Source organism: Myripristis murdjan, chromosome 14, assembly GCF_902150065.1.
Source record: "Myripristis murdjan chromosome 14, fMyrMur1.1, whole genome shotgun sequence".
NCBI classification, from domain to species: Eukaryota; Metazoa; Chordata; class Actinopteri; order Holocentriformes; family Holocentridae; genus Myripristis; species Myripristis murdjan.
In genome coordinates, this window is record NC_043993.1 from 24,094,951 (window position 1) to 24,113,816 (window position 18,866).

The 18,866-nt window shown below is 39.9% G+C and overlaps 1 protein-coding gene across 4 annotated transcripts in view; it reads right to left on the reverse strand.

Annotated features, from left to right (window-relative positions):
- Positions 1 to 18,591, reverse strand: part of acaca (acetyl-CoA carboxylase alpha) — a 41,087-nt gene extending 22,496 nt beyond the window's left edge. The window contains exons 1-29 of one of the 4 annotated variants that reach the window (XM_030069768.1): positions 18,412 to 18,591; positions 16,175 to 16,433; positions 13,305 to 13,437; positions 13,045 to 13,183; positions 12,540 to 12,649; positions 12,356 to 12,437; positions 12,149 to 12,247; positions 11,660 to 11,766; positions 11,441 to 11,551; positions 10,866 to 11,075; positions 10,527 to 10,697; positions 9,623 to 9,784; positions 8,758 to 8,921; positions 8,446 to 8,596; positions 8,021 to 8,124; positions 7,699 to 7,926; positions 7,180 to 7,330; positions 6,931 to 7,065; positions 6,695 to 6,841; positions 6,417 to 6,605; positions 5,447 to 5,547; positions 4,855 to 4,943; positions 4,504 to 4,628; positions 4,088 to 4,201; positions 3,461 to 3,574; positions 3,277 to 3,366; positions 3,029 to 3,147; positions 1,157 to 1,180; positions 436 to 585 (exon numbers count right to left, since the gene is read on the reverse strand). In XM_030069768.1, the coding sequence (XP_029925628.1) occupies positions 436 to 585; positions 1,157 to 1,180; positions 3,029 to 3,147; positions 3,277 to 3,366; positions 3,461 to 3,574; positions 4,088 to 4,201; positions 4,504 to 4,628; positions 4,855 to 4,943; positions 5,447 to 5,547; positions 6,417 to 6,605; positions 6,695 to 6,841; positions 6,931 to 7,065; positions 7,180 to 7,330; positions 7,699 to 7,926; positions 8,021 to 8,124; positions 8,446 to 8,596; positions 8,758 to 8,921; positions 9,623 to 9,784; positions 10,527 to 10,697; positions 10,866 to 11,075; positions 11,441 to 11,551; positions 11,660 to 11,766; positions 12,149 to 12,247; positions 12,356 to 12,437; positions 12,540 to 12,649; positions 13,045 to 13,183; positions 13,305 to 13,437; positions 16,175 to 16,404 (3,749 nt within the window). In that variant the 5' untranslated portion in view covers positions 16,405 to 16,433; positions 18,412 to 18,591. Of the gene's footprint in view, positions 1 to 435; positions 586 to 1,156; positions 1,181 to 3,028; positions 3,148 to 3,276; positions 3,367 to 3,460; positions 3,575 to 4,087; positions 4,202 to 4,503; positions 4,629 to 4,854; positions 4,944 to 5,446; positions 5,548 to 6,416; positions 6,606 to 6,694; positions 6,842 to 6,930; positions 7,066 to 7,179; positions 7,331 to 7,698; positions 7,927 to 8,020; positions 8,125 to 8,445; positions 8,597 to 8,757; positions 8,922 to 9,622; positions 9,785 to 10,526; positions 10,698 to 10,865; positions 11,076 to 11,440; positions 11,552 to 11,659; positions 11,767 to 12,148; positions 12,248 to 12,355; positions 12,438 to 12,539; positions 12,650 to 13,044; positions 13,184 to 13,304; positions 13,438 to 16,174; positions 16,434 to 17,923; positions 18,175 to 18,411 lie in introns of those variants that run through there. The other 3 variants (XM_030069767.1, XM_030069769.1, XM_030069771.1) reach the window with 3 other exon arrangements.
- Positions 18,592 to 18,866: the final 275 nt, after the last annotated feature.

Genomic DNA, 18,866 nt, shown 5'->3' on the forward strand with positions numbered 1-18,866 from the left:
TTCTGACACTTCATTCACTTGTTTGCTAATATGCATTAAAACATGGTAACATTTCTTCACAACAGAGAGTCCATGTATATTAGTTATGTGAACCTGAAGTACACACACACACAAAAAAAATAATAAATCACATTGTGAATGAGAGTCAGAATATAACAAAATAGAGCGCATAAATACAGAATTTCACTTTTTCAGTTCAGTTACAAAGATTACAAAAGGTGTGCAGTGGATCTGTGACAGAGCACTTGTTAGTCAAACTGAAACAATGAAAACATGTACAACAAGACACCTGAAACCAACAGCGAGACACCAGTTCATGTAAATAGTCCACTTTGTGGGTTAAGGTTAGGGTAGGGTTAGGGTTAGTCCTTTAATTGGAACAGAACCGTCCTAGAGGTTACACCCACTGAAAGCACTAGAAGTTGTTTGTCAAACCTGTCCACAGATTCCAAATCTGGGGCATTTTCCGTCTCTGTATTAGCATCCTTAGGTTTGCTATTCTGTATGTTAATGTCCTGGGTCTTAGTTTCCTGCAAATTAGTGTCCGTGGGTTTTACATTGTCCAGAAGCGGAGCAGACATTTTCCTGGTAGGACAGTCACAGGTTTCAGTGCATACAGTACCCAGAACATTTTCCCAAAATATCACTTTCTTATAGTACACTGTGTGAAACGTATTTACTGGATATCATACAGTTCACAATGTTAAACCACAGTCATACAACAGTTAGGTATGTGTAAATGCATGTTTACACTTTGTGTAACAGTGTTGTATACACAAAAACACAAATATAAACACACACACACACACACACACACACACACACACACACAGACACACAGAGACACACAGACACACACACACACACACACACACTCAAAAGTGACACAGTGGCTGAACAACAAGCGCCATGCTGTTGTCAGTAAATCTTAGAAAACACACTGCCGATCAACCAGACTACACTCCAGTTGCTAAATCAGATTCATTTTAGCAACATTCAAAGCACCAAGCAGCTGCATAGCCAAACAACTTGACTCAATGATAAGATTTGTTAAATCTGTGAGGGATAATATGTTTGGCCATGCAGCTGGTTTATCTACAGTCGCTAATAGTCTACATCTACGTATTGGTTGCAATAGGAAGAATGTTTACTATACCTGTTTAGAGTGGGGATGTTCCCTCTGCAATTAAACAACATTGATTACTAAGTGGTTAGTGGCAGGCAAAAGGACAGGAAGACAGTCAAGGTGTAACAATGTGTGCACACCTTCTAATTTTAAAATCACAATGCACTGGATGAATAATCCAGATTTTAATTACACTGATCAATATCCAAATAAATGCAGTGAATGTTAAAAAAGAAGAAATTTATGATCATCTCTTCCTGATCAGACACACATTTCACTTCCTGACTGCTCCCTCCATAACATGCAACATGATATCCTAATGCTTCCTTGTACCAAGGAATCGTCTGAGCAGCAGAAGAGGATCATTACACTCACATGCTAGTTCATACAGTAATTGTAAATTATGATGAGCCAAACATGATGGTTAATTCAGTTATGTAAAACCATATGCATGCAATAAAATGAGCGTACGATGGCAGTGAAAGCATCTCTACAAGTACATTACATCAACAAACTCAATTCAACACAGCCAGCAAAGAAACACACAACCGCTGCAAAGCATCACGAAGCAAAAACATTAAAACACATACACATACATACACACACTGAATACAGTCACACTGGCAGGATGGGGAACATAAGTACAACAGAGATGTCAGGGAACAGGGTCTGGTAAAAGCAGTTTTCTCAAATGCTAAGCATGTACAAGATAAACTTGATCCAAGTTTGTCTCTAGTTTCTCTGTCCTGAGTTTCAACTGGCACAGAGGCAACTGGGTTTCTTGTTCCCAAGGGAGAGCAACGACATGGGACTCTTGAAGCAGGGGATTTTGTTACCCATGAAACTCACAGTTTTGACAAACCAGGAAAAGTATTTTCAGTCTTGTAAAATACCTTCTTTTTGCACATGAGGAGCATTTACAATGTTTGATGCAACACAGCTGGGAGGGTGGGAAAGGGATGAAAGAACCGTGGCACCATGGAAGAACTGAACATAGTGAAAAAAAACAAAATACACATCTTCCACCGATGATAACTTAACGTTACCATGTTGGGATGTCACAAAAAAGACAAATACTAGTGTTTTTAGTATCTGTTGTGCAAATATAACTTGATCTCTCGCCGTTTAACGCTGTGTTATTATTCTAATGCGGCCTTAGCCTGTGTCTTCAAATATTGAAACACTTAAAGATGCACCATGCAAATTTGCTGAGGGTTGGTTTGAGTGAGAACCTTTAGGCTAAACTCACAAAGAGGTGGAAGAAGCACAAAATTTATCAGGCTGATGACCAGAACCACGCAGATTCAACCATCAGAATTATGTATTTATTCCAGTCTTTGTCACTTAAATCAACCCTCTGTAATTGTGTGTGGTATACCTTTTAAGCTGCAGTCATGCTACAAGACCATCTATCAAAAAGAAAGCAGATAATCCAGACTGCTGTATTTATTGTTACAGCAGAATATTTCACATAGTTCCTCTAATTTGAAATGAGTGTATTAATGGGCCATTTTGCTTTCTACTTGAAGGCTACAGGCCAATGCTGCACTTGTAATGCAGTGTTTTTATTCTGATGTAGCCTGTATGTTTAATTACATGAAAAACAAACATGACATTTCTGTGACACTGGTATCAACTAACAAAACTCTGGTGTTGTGACATCCCTTTTACCATGGAAGTGACTTGGAATAAGTAAGACCAGCACTTTATATTTTTATCTAATACAAGATTAGACTGATACAACAATAAGATGTGTCAAAGATAGTCAGAGATAAATAGCCACAAACGTATACTTTGTATACAGACATTATGTCTCCACAGTGCCACAAACAGGGGCAGAAGCAGTGAAGGTGGTGCACAGCGGTGAGTGTTTTGGTGTACATTTGTGTGTGTGTGTGATACCTGTTGGGATGTGAGGTGGGAAGCATAAACTGGAACTCTACAATGCAAGTGTTGTCCTTCAGCTGCCGGTGCTGAACACTGTTGAGCTCATAGGCAATGTATGCTCTGCGAACATACACCTGAGGCCGTGAAGGAGGAGGAAGGACATAGAGAAAAGGAGTCAGACATGAGGACCGCTTCCTTTATGACAATCACTGAAATGGACTGCAGGCTAAGTACTTTTCAAAAAAGAAAAGTATGGCTCTTACCTCCAAGGCAGCCATCCTAACCACCTGGTTACTGTGGTAGAAGAAGTTGGGCAGAACATCAAAGATGGATGTCTCTGAAAGAATCAGTTTCTACAAAAAGAGAGAGGGGCAGGTGATTAACCATCCTGAACACCAGCCATCAGGGCATCAGATAAAGCTGCTACTCTTGGCTCTAAATCCCCACCTGCAGGTTCTCGATGCAGAACTGGTGTCCATACATGTCAATGGCAGAGAGGAAGATGGACTCCACCTGGTTGTGTCGCAGCTCATAAGAGGGGAGGTGAGAAGCTATCAGCACCTGGATACAAAAGACAAGACTGAGGTGGAATATTGTTCTGATTCATTCATAAAGAGTGGCTTTGGTCAGCACAGCCCTGCTATTCACACAATTTGTTTATTATTCTCTCCCAAAATTTGGATCATGCATATAATTTCAGTTAAAGACTCCAGATATATACTTCAAATATAAAAGGCTCAAATACTTAAAATAGATTTACAGATTTAATCAACTGTTTGAGAGTCTTTATAATTTTGTAAAATACTAACTTTCATTCATAATTTTCTCCCACAGAAAGAGATGATGGAGAATGAACAGTGACATCTGGTGGTCCATTTGTAAGCATTTTTAAAAAACTAAAAACTAAAACAAGAATACCTCCATTTTCAGCTGTCTAATACATTATTTTTGATATACTGTGCTCAAGTTGACAGTGAATACTATAAAATGCACAGGATGCGATTTAGCACCCTCAGTGTTTTTATCAGAATGCAAAACAAATTTGTCATCAAAAATTAAGAAGTAACATCTGACCTGTCGGGCACGCAGAGCCACCTTGGCATTGGTGGTCTTGCTGAGCTGGGTGAGTTCAGTCAGGATGGCCATCAGCTCATCTGTCAGTGTGGGATCTCGGCCACACAGCTGGTCCTACACACGCAGGATGATCACCAACTCGTTACATGTCAAACACTTTATTTTAGAAAAAGACTAGTGTCCTATGATATACACACACTATGAGCAATATGTATAAACCGTCAGTGCCTATATACTGCATGTCAATATGCATACATAGACAATGTACATACAGTAGTTTTTTTTTTTTTTTTTAATTATTATTATTCAGTGGACTGCAATACTAATATGGACTCATTCTCTTTCTTTATCAGTTATAACTGGCTCTTTCACAGGATTCAGGCATGGTTAGTAATGCAGTAAGGAAGGATACTTACAATCAGCATAGTAACTAACAGGTTCTTCTTGGTGACCTGGGCATGAGAGAAGATGTAATTGAGCACATTGGCCATGTCTCCTTTATTTTCCTCTCGCAGTGCGAACACACACTTGTCATAGTGTCCTGTAAACAAGCAAACGCACAAATCTTTTAGTACACAGTGGAGGGTAACTGCAGCTTCAGAGATGCTGAGATGTTTATTGTCAAACAGTTCCCTCTAGTGGAGAAAGAGAGTAACTGCAACTCCTCTGAGAGAGATCCATAAAACAAAGCTGAAGCCACTACAACCCATTAGCAACATGTCAACACAACAAAGTCTAAGAAAGTATGTGCTGCTGTTGCTCCTCACCATTCTGGAACTGGATCTCCACTTTCAAGTACTGTCTGAGCAGGTCCATCACCACAGCCTTCATGTGACCACGGATGCCACTGCGATACCTGTCAGAGAAAACATTCACATCAGTGACATATATGGTGTGGAGTTATCCTTAAGAACATACAGTATGGACAGAAACTAGATCTATAAATCTGCGAAACATGGCATCTACTGACAAGGAAAATACTGGATATAAAGTGATTTCAGCTATGTAATGGGCATGCTATTGTCAGCCTTCTTACCCTTCAGAGAGGAGGGTGTTGTGGACTTTTTTTTTTTTTTTTTTTACAGGCAAATAAGATGAATTTATTAAGCTTTATCTTAAGATTAGAGATGCCAACATGAGCTTAAATGGAGTATTACTATCAGGGGTTTTAACAGTAATAGCTAAAGGCCCTGAGTTGTATGTTGAAATTAAAGTATACTTTGGATAATAAGTATACTAAGGATTTTATATTGATTATTTTGGTCAATCAGCCTAAACTAATGGAATTACTCAGTACTCTGTATAGGTACTGGCACTGAAAAAGTGGCATCAGTGCATCCCTACACGGGATATACTCACTTCTGCACCAGCTGGACGATGCTCTGTGTGTTCATAAAGAAGACTTCTCTCTCTGACTTCCTGTTAAGAGTAGCAGCATGGCTGTCCAGGATGTTTGCAATCTGGAAATAAGCAAGGAAAGGTGTTTCATTAATTTAGGCATTTAGGCATCCCAGTGGCAGTAAAGACCCATCTATTAATCTATTAAATCCAAACTCTTATACTCATGGATAGGGGGAAGACTCTAGTTGATATTCAAAACAATTGACATCAGACTGATAAATAAAGCTCAGTGCCATTTAAGTGATATGATAAGCTGCATCACTACTAATCACATTTGCTTACTTGTTAATCTTGTTGTCAGCTAAAATACTGATAGCTGTTGTATGTGTACATATGAAAGCAAACACACACACACACACACACACACACACACACACACACACACACACGGATGTCCTCTGTAACCTAAGACCTGGTGCTTTCTGCTTGCCCTTTTACTCAGACAAGTATGCTTGGTTGTATTTTGAAATAGTATGTCTGCAAAAGAAATTGTGAAATAAGTCAAGGAATTCTTCCAGCCACTGTACTTGACCAGATACTGCAGTTGAGAAATCCTACTTGCAAACTAACAAGACTTTTGAAAGATCGTGATACTCTAAGACCACTTTTCACTGAGATTTATTGCTTTAGGCTTTCAAAATTATTCTGTAAATGAACTGTTCTTTTTATTAAAAAAAAAAAAAAAAAAAGATAGCAAAATAACTAAACTACATGAACTTGTGCATAAAATCATATAAATAAATAATATCATTGTTCAGTGCACATTGTAGCTCATTCACAAGTCTGAACAACCTCATAGTTCAATCAGACTTCATGTCCCAGGCGATGCAGGACCCTGAACATTTAAAGAACAATAAAGAGTATATTAAAAAAGTAAAGGCAAAGTAAAGAAACTGTGTGTATTGGAGGGGGAGGGAGGGAGGAGTACCTGCTGGCTGGGAAACTGGCAGAGCACAGAGGTGATATTGCTGGCATACTGAGCCATCTCCTTCTTGATAGCCTTCTCTACAGCAGGGGGGATACGACCAGACACACTGGTCATAATGTCTTGTAGCTCCAACAGGGGTAAAGAGGGATCTCGCATGGTCTTCATCAGCCTCTCCACCCATTCTTTCAACTAGAAAACAATGAGAAGAATATAAGGAGCTGCTTGGAGTTAACAGAGTAAGTGTTGGTTGATGTCTGCAACTGTGTGTGAAGTCTTACTTTGGCACTGAAGAAAGGCTCAGGAAGACAGTAACCGTTCATGATGTGAACGAGGTGATCCAGTGTGTAGTGGAAAACTCTGTGCAACTTTTCTCCTCTCAACGCCACCGCCTGGATAGAGGGCAGGACCCCTGTGTGAAGCTCCGCCTACAATGAAAACAAATTACAAGTTACTCAACCTCTGCATGTATCTGCTATTGTTTTATATGCAGGTGTATGGTACTAGCAAGCCGGACCTGTTGCACTCTGCTAGGATCATCAAGCTGCAGCTTGGCGATGACACAGCCGGGCTCGAGCGCAGCTCCGGCCCTCTTCACATAGTGAATACAACCAGACTCCGCAGCGGTCAGAGTCATCACCATCTTCATCACCTGGAACACACAAGCAGAAAGTTTATATCTATACAGCAAATCCCATGAAAAAATATTGAATTTGAATTAAATACATCTTGTAAGTGTAAATCACAAACTTGAGCCTGAACATACCTCTATCTCAGCATAGCACTGTCCAGCGAACACATGCCCGCCGTCCTCCACTGTGTACTGGATGAGTTTTCCAGCTGATGGAGAACGTAGCAGCGAAGGATCATTCTCCTTTTCAAAAACACAAGTCTTGTTCCCAATTGTGATGCGATATCTGTAAAATAAATGTAGTCTCAATACGGTGTCAGAGGCACAAACAGAAAACTGTCATGTTACTCATTTGCTATAAAAAAATGGAAGAAGCACAATTTTATTTCCATTTCCATTTTATTTCCATAATCAACTAATATAATACTAAACTGCAAACATCTGTTAATATTTAACTCTGTCAATACTGACTTTACATACAATTATATTAAATAAGGAATGAAAATTGAAGAAATGTTTTCATTAAGTTAACACATTTTAGTACCAAGAAAAAAACCTCTAGAAATAACTTATTCTCACGTACTATAACTGCCAAATTTCCTCTTCTGGATATGTACAGATCATGTTAAGCTTGATCTTTGTCTCATGCCTTACCTGTCCACCTCCTCCTTCATGTAGGTGGTGTAGCTGCTGCCATCATAGGACAGCAGAAGGCCTCCATCACTGAGCCGATGGACGTCCACCTCAGCTGAGGAGCTATTCATGATAACCACATAGGAGTTGGGAGACTGTCTTGTCACCGTCAGGACATATTTGGTGCCTTCGTAGATCAGCTCCACGTCCACAGTGTTGAGGAGTGTGTGTGCCGGCAGCACCTGACCCCTGAACAGAGAGCAGAGAGTCATTTCAAATGTTCTCATATAGGTTTTACATGATACAGCAAATGCTTGAAAACAATTACAGTGAATACCATTACCTTTCAAGAGAGTGCAGAAAGTTGGACACACTGTTCCTCAGATTGACATCTGCCACGTGAAGAGCCCCACTCACAATTCCTAACATGGTGTCTGGGCGCTCCGCCTGCAAACATAAGGTTTTGTAATGATCCATGTTTACTGAGTGAGAGTAAAGACTGATTTAAGATTTTGTAATGATCCATGTTTACTGAGTGAGAGTAAAGACCGATTTAATTATAAAATGAACAATCAATGATTTTGGCAAACAACAGCAATCAGAAAATTTGAAAATCAGATAACTGCCTCAAAAGGAAGCATCCAATGAGTTGTATTTACTGTGGTTTCAGCAATGGCATCATAAATGATCACAAATGGGTTGCACAGAAGGCTTGCCTCATTCTAACTTTCTTGGAGAGTAGGTCACAGCAGCAACATCTCTACATACCTGCATCTTTTCTGAGATAAGCCGGTCCAGCCAGCCTGTGTCAATGCTGTTGTGCTGAAAGCTTTCAGTCTCGAGCAGCTTGATGAGGTACTCTACTGTGGTCCTGAAGTCTCCTCTGATTGACAGCTCCTTCAGAGCCACAACCATGTTGCTGCAGAGAGACAAGGAAATATTGTAACTGCATATACTGACTGTAAAAGGACCTCACTGGACAATTAGCTGGGTACACAATGTTAAATTCTGACCAAATGCTGCACGCTTTTATTGACAGTGCAATGTTCACAATGACTTCAAGTTTCAGTGTGTACTCACGAGATTGCTTCTTCACGATTCTCTCCCCAAGAGAAACAGTGTCCAAACTGGGAGTCAGCAAATTCATGTAGGCCTCCAGCTGCCGCAACACTGAAGTAACCCCAGACATTCTTGTTGCTGCGGAAATTCAGCTCCTGCACCGTTCCTGAGCTTGGCTTGAAACCCTGAAATAGACAAATGCACACAAACATTTAACTGAGCCCAATGAATTTGGGCTTTGTGACAGTCCATTTGATATTTAGACAAGTGTCAAATTTTATAACATAATAACAACACTACTACTACTACTACTACTACTACTACTACTACTATCACTACAACTAATAATCATGATAACAACAGTAATATCAACAATAAGGTTGTAACTACTTATTATGATCATTCGTGTTTTCAATGTCAAAAACAATGGCAAATGACCATTTAAAGTTACCAGAGTCAAAAGCGAAAAGTGAGACTTTCAAATTGCTTCCTTTATCAAATTAACTACAAAACAAAAAACCCTAAGTATCGATTTTAGAATAATACGAACAGAAAAAAATGTAAGCAAATCTTAGCATCTTAGTGATTTTAGGGGAACTGCATTCAGCAAATGATTTGGAACTTTACTTACATTAATGACTAGGGTGATTACTTAATAATCAAAATTAGAGTTGGATTTTCTGTCGACCAAATGAATGAATGCTCTAATGCTCTAATTAACAAGCTGTTCTATTTTGCCACACTTCACATGGTTGGCATTTATATGAACTCCATATCTTAAAAGCATTAAAACCAGCAAAAATAAAACGAGAGAAAAGAACTTTAAAAGAGAACTTTTAAGTTTCCACACAGCCTTTAACTGAAACGTAAAAAGAGCGAAGCATACCTCATCGGGGTTCTCACTGGTGATTCGGGCTGCAATGACATGGCCCCGTGGTGAGGGAGCCGTCAACAGACCCTCAAAATCAATGGGAGAGTCTCCCCAGGGCTGGACACCATACAGCATCCTGATGTCTTTGATCCGATGGAGAGGTATACCCATTGCAATCTGACAACAGGTAACAGATTTTAGTAAGATAAAGAGCGTGATCTTATACTGACATAAAATCTAAAGGAAAAAGCTCAGGGGTACTGATCACATAATTCATGGTTAATTTGACAGGGACAGATACAACATAAGTAGATAAACAGAAATAATACATGCATTTAGCAATAGCATAGCTTAGAAAATCAGAAAAGGACATAGTGCAAAAACAAAACAAAACAAAAAAATATGTATGTATATATATAACCAAGACTTGGAAAGCTCTCTTAAAAGTTGCTGATATTTGCAGCTACACAGAACATTAAGGACAGATAGGGAGTGCTGCTGTTGTCTGGAAAATACGTAATAGTAGAAGGGTGACTTCCTGCGTAACAAATACAGTGTATCCCTCCCACACTAAACACCCAATGTGCTTTGCGGCACGGCTTCCCAGGCAACACTGTCCTTCAGCTTGAGTGCCACTGACCTATATACACACACAATCCTAAATACTGCAAGACAGACCATGTGACCCGATGAGTCTACAACCGCCAGAGCTTACTACATGTTTCACTCCTTCTTTTGCAGTTGGTTGCCATGGAGACAGGGGGCCCGTCTAGTGCTAGGCAGTGAAGCATGTTAACTTTGTCTGCTACTGGACAGACAAGGGACTGAAGTGCATAATGTGTGATGTAACACATGCTCTTTCTAGCATGTGCAACTGTGTATGAGTGAGTGTGTCTGTGTCTCTGTGGGTGAAACTGACCTGTAGCTGGGCGGCAGGCAGGTTGACGTCAGCCACCATCTCAGTGCAGGGATGTTCTACCTGCAGACGAGGGTTGAGCTCCAGGAAGTAGAAGCTGCCGTCTTGACTGTAGAGATACTCCACTGTGCCTGCACTGACATACCCCACCATCTTTGCCAGCTTAACTGCACACTGGGGATGGAAAACAGTCTGTTACTGGTCATATCAAGGTTCAGACAGTCCTTCTGGGGTAAGAGAATTCAATTAACTATGAAAAATCCCTTAATTTTACGAATCAAGTTATCATAATTTAGCCGTTATTTATCAGCAACACCAACAAGCAAGCTAGATAGGTTGTACCTTTTCCATGTCTTCAAACACGTCTGATGTGGCAATGGTAGCGGGAGCCTCCTCTATGATTTTCTGGTGGCGTCGCTGCACAGAACAGTCTCTGCCAAACAAGGAGATGGCATTGCCATATTGATCAGCCAAGATCTGAACCTCCAAGTGGCGAGCGTGCTTGGCTAGCTGCATGACGAAGATGGGTGATCCAGGAACCTCTGTCTGGACCTGGATAACCAAGAGGAGAGGGGATTTAAGTCATGATCACAAAAAAATGATTCTATTAGGGCTCGTCGTTATGCACAAAATCAAAACTAATTATATCTTTGATCAAATATCTTGATATAGACAACTACTGGTGCTTTCATAATATGTTTACACAAAAGAGACTTTTGGTAAATAGTCATTATTAATATGGATATGACGACCAAGTAGATACATACAAACAATAGCACAGCTGGCCTATGAAGTTTAGAAACTTGCATCCCTTTACTGTAATGCAAACTTTAAAACCAGGGGAAAAAAACAATACTTAAACCATACCATAATATTGACACAGAGACATTACATTTAGGTAGAGAGTTTCCACTCACCTGTCTGAAGAGGTTAGGGAAATCATCAGCTGAGTTGACCTTGCGAATGCCCTTTCCTCCTCCTCCCTCTGAGGCCTTCACCATTACAGGGTAGCCTACGCTTTCTGCAGCCTGGCAACCAACACATACTGCTTTCAACATGCATATAAATGTGTGTGCCAAAAGATGATGGAAAATCAATTGTGCATTCTCAACATACTGGTGAGGAGATACACAAACCTTGAGGCCTGCCTCCACATCCTGAATGCAGCCCAGCTCATACAGGTCTTGAGGAACGTTGATGATTCTCTTCTTTGGGTTGTTCTCTGTCCATTCTACTGTAAGGCCTGAAATACAAAATAAATATTTAATATTGTTTCTTTGTGTTTTCATGTGATGGGTGATGGCTACCTTTTGTCTTTGAAACTGCAGGATTTAAACCCGAAAGCGTAAATGTTACCAATAATGAAAGGTTGAAATAATTTTGTGAAGAAAATATTGTTCCAACCCCATAAATAAAATAAAATGTTTAGGTTTGAGGAGAAAGTAGATTGTAATAATGGGTTTTAAAAAAAGGAAATATGGTAATAATAACATGTTTTATTTTCAAAGCTGATATTTTTTCCCTCATTGACTCAAGTAAAAATTCTATTTATTGTTGTCTAAAGACATTTGTGTTGATGCAAAAGCAGAAGCAGAACTTGGGGCCCCATCCTTCCTCTGACCTACCTGTCCCACTCCAGGGCAGGGTTGGAATGCCAGCTGTCTGAGCCACAATAGAGGAGGCAATCTTGTCTCCAAGAGCCCACATGGCCTGACTTGGGGGACCTGGGAAATGAAAACTCCATTAAAGAAACAGTTTACTCATCCTTTCTTATAGCTCATAGATCAGTTAGACAGTGAACAAAAAAAAACAAATAAGGAATCCTCTCTTACCCATGAAAGCAATGCCATGCTTGTGAAGCAGCTCGGGGAGTTTAGGGTTCTCAGAGGCGTGACCCCACCCAGCCCACACTGCCTGTAAAGAGCATTACAAAAACAAGAGGTGAGGAATTACCAAGCCATTAACTACCATTAAAAAAATCAATAAGTAAGATTAAAATGCAATATCTGGTGGTACCTGAACTGGTATGCGTTTAGCGATGTCCAGAATGAGCTCTACATTGGCGTAGTTGTTGTTATTGGTTCCGCCTGGCACAGGCACATAATGGTCGGCCATTTTGATGTACTCTGTGGAGACAAGGAATAATTAAGAGTGCACATTTGTAAAAGGAAATAATATCAGAAAAGCATTTACTCATCTATTTCACTGGTTTTCAAACTAGGTGAACCAATCCCTGATTTAATTTCTAAAATGACAACCAGAATGGCTTAGTTTGGGTGCCACTCATCAGTTTTTCCCTATAACCATTTTCTTATCAATAGGTTCAGCTGTTGGGATGGTGTACAATAGAGCTGAAGGGCCTGAACTGGGCAGCTGTTCCTTATGAATCTTATGTGTCTGTTCAAACTCATTAAGACTATCATTTATCAGTGTTGTGTGTTTTGCTGTGTCATTAGACACAACACAGCAGGTGTACTTACTCAGCGTTTTACCACTGCAGAGATATCATAACGATGCTCACCTGCATTTGCCTTCAAGTCCTCTGGGGTCACCATGACAACAAATCGGATTGCCCTTTCATTGCGGAACATCTCATAGGCCCAGCGACGGATGGAACGCATGCATTTGACTGCTGCGATGCCATTGTTGGCGATAAGGACCTGGAGAAGCAAAACTGCTGAGTATTGACTTGATCTTTTCTTAATATTGTACCATTTAATAGGTCAGAAGCACTTTTAGCACAATTTGCTTTTGTTAAATGTTAGATAAAAATCATTATACCTTCTCAATGACTTTGTTGCCACCAAAGCGAGTGACAAACTCAGCAGGGGAGGCAACAGTGAAGTCCCTCTGCAGGTCGATCCGACGGCGGTCTCTGCCCTGTTTCACCAGGTGCAGCCCTGACATGCTTGGCCTGTTTTAAGAAATTCACATATTGTACTTAGTGCGCCTTAAGAATACCTCCAGTATCAAGAGGAAAAGGATACATATGGTATATGTATACCATTATGTAAGTATGTGAATAACAAACTTAGAATTCATTGTCTCCCATTTTCAGTTGCACAAAAAATGTAATAATTTGTATCTAACAAGTAGAAAATTTAGAAATTAACTTGACGCATACAAAACATCACACCAGATCCTTTCAGTAGCAGCTGCACTTTCTTCAAATATATTACAAAGCTTCTGATCCTGAAGATGAGGACACTGATTTTGTAGTCCAATCCAGCATAAAATCTTTCACTATCAAATTAGCTCTTATTTGTCCATCAGATGGCCATATAGAGGGCAATTGACAACACTCCATATACAGATTTGGAAATCCAGATCCTGTGGTATCTGGATCAGCATTATCCAGACTAACAATGTTTTGAAAAAAAAAAAACGGATCAAAATCGCTGGGATCATTTTGATCCTGGATAGGAAAAAGTAGAATCCAAATATCGAGACCATTCTGATCTAGATTAAGAGTTTTGAAAAACCGACTCAAGGAGATAAGAGGATATTTTATATCAGCACACAGTGATAAGAGGACTACTGCTTTAACAGTAGCTCTGCCTCTTATCTAAAACATTATAGTTTGTGGGTGAAATGGACAGAAGCTTCATTTTACACCTGTGACTGAATCAACTGCAGAACATGATGTGAAATAATGCTGGGTGATATGGACAAAATCAAATATCATGATATCTTTGAGCGAGCACTTTGATATTATGATAATACAGTAAAGATGACTATAAGTGCTTTCATAGACATTCACATACTTGGAGATTTTTGATCATTTTAAGTAAAATGAACATGATGACTAAGCGGGTACAGAAAAGAATAACACAACACCTGTTCAGAAAATTGCATCCCTTTCCTGTTATTCAGCCTTTAAAATGATGAAAAGACAAAAACACTAATGTCATATCATCATTTTACAATATCTACAATTCCAGATTATATCTAGTCTTGTGTATCCAATAACAAATAAAAGCATGATTTGCACAACAAGATAGCACATCTCCAGTCCCGAAAATTTTACCTGTCAAAAAACACTTAAAAAAAAAACCTAACAAGCAGTTTGGATGGATTCATTCCTGAAATGTGTTTACAGGCTTGGGCAAGCTCTCAGATAGGATCCACAGAGCACTGTTTGTATCAAGCGCCGCCCTCAGAGGGAGCTGCACGAGGAGCAGCTAGTACAGGGGGAGGGATGTCACACTCAACCAGAGGGTGTGGCAGCGCCTGAGCTAGTTTGGCTGGCTGGCTCCTGTGGTCTGACACTGCACTATTGCATCACTGTAGGGGCACTGGCATGAGGCAAACAAGACCCTAGTGAATGGGAGCTCTGATTCAGTGCCAGCTACAGAGTTGAATGAGTTTCCTTAGTGCTATGGGAGAGAAAAAAAACTTGCAGGAGCAGGGGTGGGAGGGGGTGGCAGACACCTCCATCCAGTATTTCCAGTTCTGAAATTGTCCTAACTTTCGGTCAACCCCCACTATTCTCTTCCTCTTCTTTCTTGTAAAACTGACCACAAAAAAAGGGCAAGGTAAATGTTAAGTTCGGGGAAACACCAGTTGTTTTGTCATTTTTTAGCACCTCACCAACATGCAGAATGCAGTCAACAAAAAACTTAATTTGTGAGGCTTTTGAGAGAAAAATAAAGAAAGAATTTCACAAGTTCCCCTTTCACTGAAATAAGAAGGCTGGAGGATGGGGGGTGTCAGGGAAAAAGCCAGCAGAGGGACCACGGCAGTGCCAACCTCCCAGACCTCCAACAGAGAAACTCTGGAGCAGCATATAGCTGGTGAGACCACATTTTTCACATGTGCTATAAAAATGGCCACCGAGCCAAAGGAGAGCACATTAAACTGAACACAGTGTACTCCAGGTCATTCCAGATCTCAGGCAAACACCTACACACTAGAGACTAGTCTCATAAAAACATAATTCAAAGTGTCAGGATGATTGTTTATCTCTTACATCTGCATGCTTCATAACCACAAAGAACATTCAATTCAACTATGCCAAATATAATGTCATGACTTCATGATGAGCAAAGTTAATGCATCACTATTGCTGAGTTTCACAGGTTGACAGAAACATGAAGCAGACAAACAAAGACCTATTTATAGTGATCCAATAGGACTGCACAATTAATACAAAAAAAGCACTTGAGCAATGTATTGGATATACTAGATATTGTCATATCTTGATAGACAATGTGTTATTGTTTCCTTGTTTTAAAGGCTTTGTAACAATTAAGGGATGTAATTTTCTGAGCTTATTATTAGACTGTTCTAGCCGTTCTCTTACTTGTCTCTACCTGTTTGGTCATCATTTTCTCATCACAAATGGTTATTTATCAAAAATCCCTTGTGTAAATATTTTGTGAAAATGCCAACAGTCACCCCTACATTATTGTCACTATTCAAAGTGCACTTCAGCATCTCTGATTCTTCTGGTACCATTTTTGAACTTACATTTGGACAAGACATTATATAAAAAAAGCTGTGCCCATATGCATAACAAGTCATATCACAATCACAATATCTGGCAGAAATTTGCAACATGATTCTACTGTTAGCCTAGTACTGTGCAGCCACTGTCAATAAACACTGTCAAACTTTGAAGGAATAATCATAGAGAAGGCTAAGATTCCAACCTGAGGTTGTGCAAGGAGCCATCAATGTGGTCGAAGCCCATCTCATAGGTGCTGTCTGAGCTAACAGATGATGGAGACAAAGAGCGGGTGTCCTTCTCCTCCAGCTGCATGTCTGCTTTCCCGGTATTTTCATCCTCCGAGTTCTCTTCTGACACTGATCCCACCATAAAGTGGGAATGCAATGCCGCAACAGCAGGGTTCTTCTTGGCAGCACCGTCCTGTTGTGCCATGGCTGGACGACATGAACAGGCTGCAAACACTGCAGAGGGACAAGACAGTGACAGCAACAGTTATAAAGGAGACAGGGAGTCCAAAAATCATGGTACAGTGTGACACAAGATCACCATGGCTGTGATAGGCTGATGTTTGTCATATTGCATCAGTGCATTGCACAAACTTTGGTATATTGATAATGCAATAGATATTGCAAAATCATGACTGATGCTGGGAGGATCAGCACATGGTGCACATGTTCTGAAAAACTGTTTAGGCTACTGTATATATGAAAACAGTTCTGTGCCAGGATAAAAGGAAGAGTACATGGGAGCAGCAGATGAAGCTAGTGGTGCCCTTGCTGATATTAATGGCACTAGGGCTGCAAATAACAACAATTTTCTTCAAAGATTAATTTAGCAACTATTTTTAGATAAGGTGAAGAATTATTTTATCAATCAAAAAATGAGAAATGCCCATCACAAGTTTCCAGAGAACAAGTGAAATCTTAATCACTTATTTAGCTTGACCAACAGCCAAAAAAACGCCAAAGGTTTAATTTTATAATAACAAACAAGACAAAAGCAAGCAACCCTAAATATTTAGGAAGCTGTAACAAGCAAAAGGTTTTTGTTTTTTGTTAGTGTTTTTTCTTGCTAAATAATTACTTGATTATCAAATGTATAAGCTTTTTTTTTTTTTTTTTTTGATTGATTAATCAATCAATCAACTAATTATTCAGAATCACATAAAATCTAAGCAAAAACTGGCATTACCTGACAGCATATTAAACAAATAATACATGTATAGCCAAGATACCATACTAACTATTTGCAAAACATACAGTATTTTGGTAAGATCACACAGTAACTGAATCCTATGTAACATTCATGAAATATCAGGTAAGCTGCATGTAAGGCTATATAAGAAACACTTGCTGTGCATGCCAGTTAAAGAGCAATACACACAGAGACACTGACTTCACAGAGTGGAACTAGCTTGCTGCAATGATGATGCAGAACAGAACTTATGTTAGTGGTTATTGAAGTTAAATGCAATTTTAAATTTCACTAAAATGCCATGATAACCCTTACATGAACAGGAATACTAAACTCTCACCACAGGGATGAAAAATAAACAAACAAAAAAAAATTGCACCCTTTGTTTCAGCAGCGCCTTTGCACAGTGGAAACGCAGTGTAGTTTCGATGAAAACTGGAAAAACTTTGAATTTTAACTGGGATCCCATATTGACATAACACTAATGAAGGCGTCTCGACTAGACCCTGTAGGTATTCAGGACTAAATATCGATGTATTTACAATGCACCTTCATTATATTTAACTTTATTTTCATATTTAACCGAGGGGGAAGGCGAGGTTGTATTTCTGGAAGGCAAACGTGATGAATTTGCCTATATTTTCGCCATCGTAACTGCCGGACTATCGTTTACCGAAAAAAAAGACAGTCATGTTTATAATTCACAGCCGTGCTCCTGTAAATGAATGAGTGTATTCGTTGGCAGGGCACACCTTACCTATCGATAGTTGCTTGCGGGACCAGAAAAACAAGCCGAGCAGTGCAGTTAGACACGCTGCCAGTGTAACGTTAAGCCAGCCAAACATCCCAAAAAGGACACCGAGAGCTGCATTTAATCCATCGAAACCTCGGTTTCAATGTAACCGCTAGCTAAACTACTGATAACATGACTTGCTCGCTACATTAACTAAGTTACCGACCAAAACAAGCTAGCTGTAATTCAACAACAACCTCCGCTAAGCCGCAGCACCGGTGCTAATAACGCAGGTGTTAGCTAGCTTACTCGGTAATACAATTATAATGCTACTGCTCTTGCTGGTAATGCTGGTCGGCCGGTTGCACTGAGCCGGTGTTCCGGTGGGTGTCTGTGTATGCGTGTTTGTGTTAAAGCGTGGTCTGAACCTCCCCTGAGCTAAAATGTGAGTTAGACAGGACAGGTTAACATAAGCCGCCGACTTGAGTCAAATGTCAAGGTTAGCAACTCACCGTGGGAGAGAAACCGACACGCAATCCTGAAAAGTTGATGCCAAGAAGATTGGTTACTCAATGGTGTGTACCGAACATGTGTTTCCCATTGATGATGACAAAATCACATCATGATGAGCTCATGGCAACTGTAACAGACGCTTTAACAGCAGAGAGTGGGGTGATGTGATGATGCGCAAACGGGTTACTCCTGGACGTTGGCCTCTGACCTCTGTTTCCGTCATAGAAATAGGTTGAGTAGAGAAGAAGCGCCGCCTCACGTACCGGCACGTTTAAGATGGCTGCAGGCTTAAACTGAGAATAAACCCCGAGACAATATGCCGAGAAGAAAAGCTTAATCCCCAAATGAACTGACAACAAAATAAAGTTTCATAGTATGGTCAAAAGAGGTTAACTATGCATTGCATGGAACCGCTTTTCTATGTTTATTTTCATGATAGACTATATTAGTGCGT